Source organism: Tupaia chinensis, unplaced genomic scaffold (assembly GCF_000334495.1).
Source record: "Tupaia chinensis unplaced genomic scaffold, TupChi_1.0 Scaffold144472_1, whole genome shotgun sequence".
Classification (NCBI taxonomy): domain Eukaryota; kingdom Metazoa; phylum Chordata; class Mammalia; order Scandentia; family Tupaiidae; genus Tupaia; species Tupaia belangeri.
Genome location: NW_006204331.1, coordinates 242,716 through 245,788, shown reverse-complemented (window position 1 = coordinate 245,788; position 3,073 = coordinate 242,716). Strand labels below are relative to the sequence as shown.

General features: G+C 55.8%; 1 protein-coding gene across 1 annotated transcript in view; it reads left to right on the top strand.

Moving 5' to 3' along the window:
• Positions 1 to 102: 102 nt before the first annotated feature.
• The window catches only part of TCFL5 (transcription factor like 5), a gene marked incomplete at its 5' end in the record, with an annotated part of 18,914 nt that continues 15,943 nt past the window's right edge, over positions 103 to 3,073 (top strand). Inside the window, 3 exon segments of the mRNA XM_006167109.2 lie at positions 103 to 286; positions 493 to 655; positions 2,746 to 2,992. Of these exon segments, the coding sequence (XP_006167171.2) occupies positions 103 to 286; positions 493 to 655; positions 2,746 to 2,992 (594 nt within the window).

Sequence of the window (3,073 nt, the reverse complement as noted above, 5' to 3'; positions counted from 1 at the left end):
GCGGGCGGGTCGTGCGAGCACCTGCGCCGGGCCGCGGGCAGCAGCGCCCCGCCGGACCCTGCGCGCCGGCCTCACGCGCGCCTGCGGTTCTTGTCTTGGCAGTTTGGTGACTCTTATTCGACATCCGCCTGAATTAATGAATGTCCCTCTTCACCAGCAACAAAACAAATGCACCACGTTAGTGAAAAACAAAACCGCCGCCGCCACGGCCCTGCAGTTCACCTACCCGCTGTTCGCGGCCAACGCCTGCGCCGCCTCCGGGAACCCCAGCCTCTCCCAGGCGCAGGTAGGGGCCGCGCGCTTCGCCCCGACTGCGGATTGCCCGCAAGGCTTGCTTTTCTCCCTGGCTGAGGAGCTTCTGGGGATCTGAAAACACGGCACCGTTGCTCAGGTGGCCCCGGCGGCCCGGACGGGCCTGCGGGTGCGTTTGACTTGTGCAGTGAGGACCCGGCCCCCACCCGGATGACAGGGCTGTTGCTTCGTTTTTTCCAGAGTTCTAGCGGCTCCTGCTCCATACTTGAAGCGGCCAAGCACCAGGACGTCGGACTGCCTAGAGCCTTTTCGTTTTGCTATCAGCAAGAGATCGAGGCCACGAAACAGACCTTAGGCGGCCGGAGCAAGGCTTTGCCCGAGCAGGTTTGGATTAAAGTGGGAGGTAAGCCATGAAGTGGAGGGGAGCCGTGCTTCTGCCCCAGCCTCCCGCAGGTCCTCCGGCCTTGGGCGGGGAGGGACATGGTGCACACCTGTGGGTGGCAGTCTGCGGTTCGGTCCAGCCAGCCCGCAGGTCATCCCACTAGGAACCTTCCGTCAGGCCCCGAGATCAGCCTTGGTTAGAGACACAAGTTGGGAGGCTTCTCCTGAGCAGTGAAATGATAGGCTTAGTGGAGGCTCCTGTCACTTCCACGCCAGTTACCTCCGGGAGTGGGGGCGTGGGGATGCGCCTGGGAAGTGACCTGCCGGCTGGAGGCAGATGTGGCAGGTCCGGGCAGTTAATACTAAACCTCTGCCTGGAAAAAAATGTTTTTTTCAAGTTACCGTGTAAAATAACAGTTCACACCAAGCTTGTCAAGGCCGAACGCGTACAGGGTAGGGTTGGAGTGCTACTGCTTTCTCTGTCCTGTGTTTTGTTAAATTATTTTAACTTTATTAATTTACTTATTTTAATTTGACCAGAGAGGGACAGAGTGAGATAGAGAGAGGGAAAGTGAGAAAGCAAGCCGCCAGGTCCAGGAAGCAAACCACAGTGGGCCATGTGGGAGTCCAGTGCCCTTAACCACCACAGTTGAAGCATTCTTTGATTTAACTTTCTTATTTATCATCATCTTTTGTTTTTAAGATTTGTTTAGAGACACAGAAAAGTGAGAAAGCACCACCAGGTCTGGGACTTGCCCCGCAGCCAGCCTTGTGGGAGGGGGTCAGTGCCTCAGACACCATGCCACCTGCTGCTCCGCCCTGTCATCTGTTTATTTACTCTGTGGTAACATTTTACCCCAAAGTGTGTGTGGGTGTTTGTCAGGAGAACAGTCCCTGTGCTGATGGCTCAGCTTTGGGAGTGACCCCAAGCCCGAAGTGCCCTGTACCCACTATACCACTCCCCCTGGGACGCGGGTGAAGCCATTCCTCTTACGCAGACCCTCGCTTTGCCTGGTGTCTGGGGAGGCCACCTCACACCTGCCGCCCAGACGCCATGTTCTCTGACGGACAGCGGCCTGTCTGTGCAGGTGCCCACGCAGCATAGCCTCAGAGCACCACTGGGGACCCCTCCTGTGGGCGTCACTTCTAGGGCGAGGGCATTTGTCACCCTCTCGTGAGCATGGCAGTTGAAATAGCAGTGCCACGTTAGAATCATTGTGTTGTGGGACTAGCCGATGGTGTAACGATTAGGTCACTGGACTCATGTAGTCAACTGGGGTTCAAGTCCTGGACTGGGTGGCTTAAAACTCACATTGGAGGACCAGCAGATGGCATAATGGTCACCTTGTACTCCTGTGAAGTTGGCCACGGTTTGAGTCCCAGACCAGGAGGCTTGAAACTCAGGCCGGTGCGTGCCCAAGTTCCTGAGAGGAGAATGCAGGAGAAGGGATTGTGACGTGGCCATCCCTGCTGAGGGTGATTTCTTTTTCTCTCTCTCTCTTTGTCTCTCCAGCAAGCACATGCGCCTTATAACAAAAATCCCTCTCAGAAAGAGAAAAAACCTCATGCCGAGTGCGTGTGGGTACGTGGCCAAAGTCCCGAGAGAAGGCATCGTGGTGTGGTCGTCCCCCCAGGGAGTGATTTCTCACTTTATGTCTCTCTGCCTCTCTCTGGTGAGAAGCAGAGAACAAACATCTCTCTTGAAAAGCAATCATGTGTTCTGATGCACATTCTGACTGTAAAGCGGAAAGTCGGGCCCCATTCTGAGTTTCAGAAAAAGTGAATAGCTTGATTTCCTTATTCATAGATTACAGCGTCTGTTGATTAGAAAGGGAGACTTTGACGCAGCCCTACGGGGCGGGACATGCTGTTTAAATGAGAGGTCGAAGGGCAGGCTTGTGTCTGGGCTCGGTGAGGGAGGTGGGCTGGGGCCTGCTGCCAGCTGCCAGCTGCTCACGGCACCTGCGCTGGCCCTCATGGTCCAGTCTCTGCAGCCTGCCCGGAATTGTCAGTAGCTGGATTTAAACTGCTGGAAAATACAGTCAGCGTCAGAGAGGATAAATTAAGAATGAAAAAGTAAATAAAATCCCCCTTTTTCCTTCTTTTGCAAAGAAGAAGCGCTATGTAAACAAGCGATAAATAAGAGGAATCGGAGTAGGATGCGGCAGTTGGACACAAATGTAGAACGAAGAGCCCTTGGAGAGATTCAGAATGTGGGCGAAGGGCCCGCGGCCGGCCCAGGCGTGTGGCAGTCCTCGGAGTCCTCCCAGCCCAACCTGGGCGAGCAGGCGCAGAGCGGGCCCCAGGGAGGACGGTCCCAGCGTAGGGAGAGGCATAACCGGATGGAAAGAGATAGAAGGTAGGCGTGCGAGTGAGCGTCAGGGCAGCGTGCTGACCTGGCGCGGGCTCACCGCAGGCCCAGCAGGTGGCATCTGTTCTT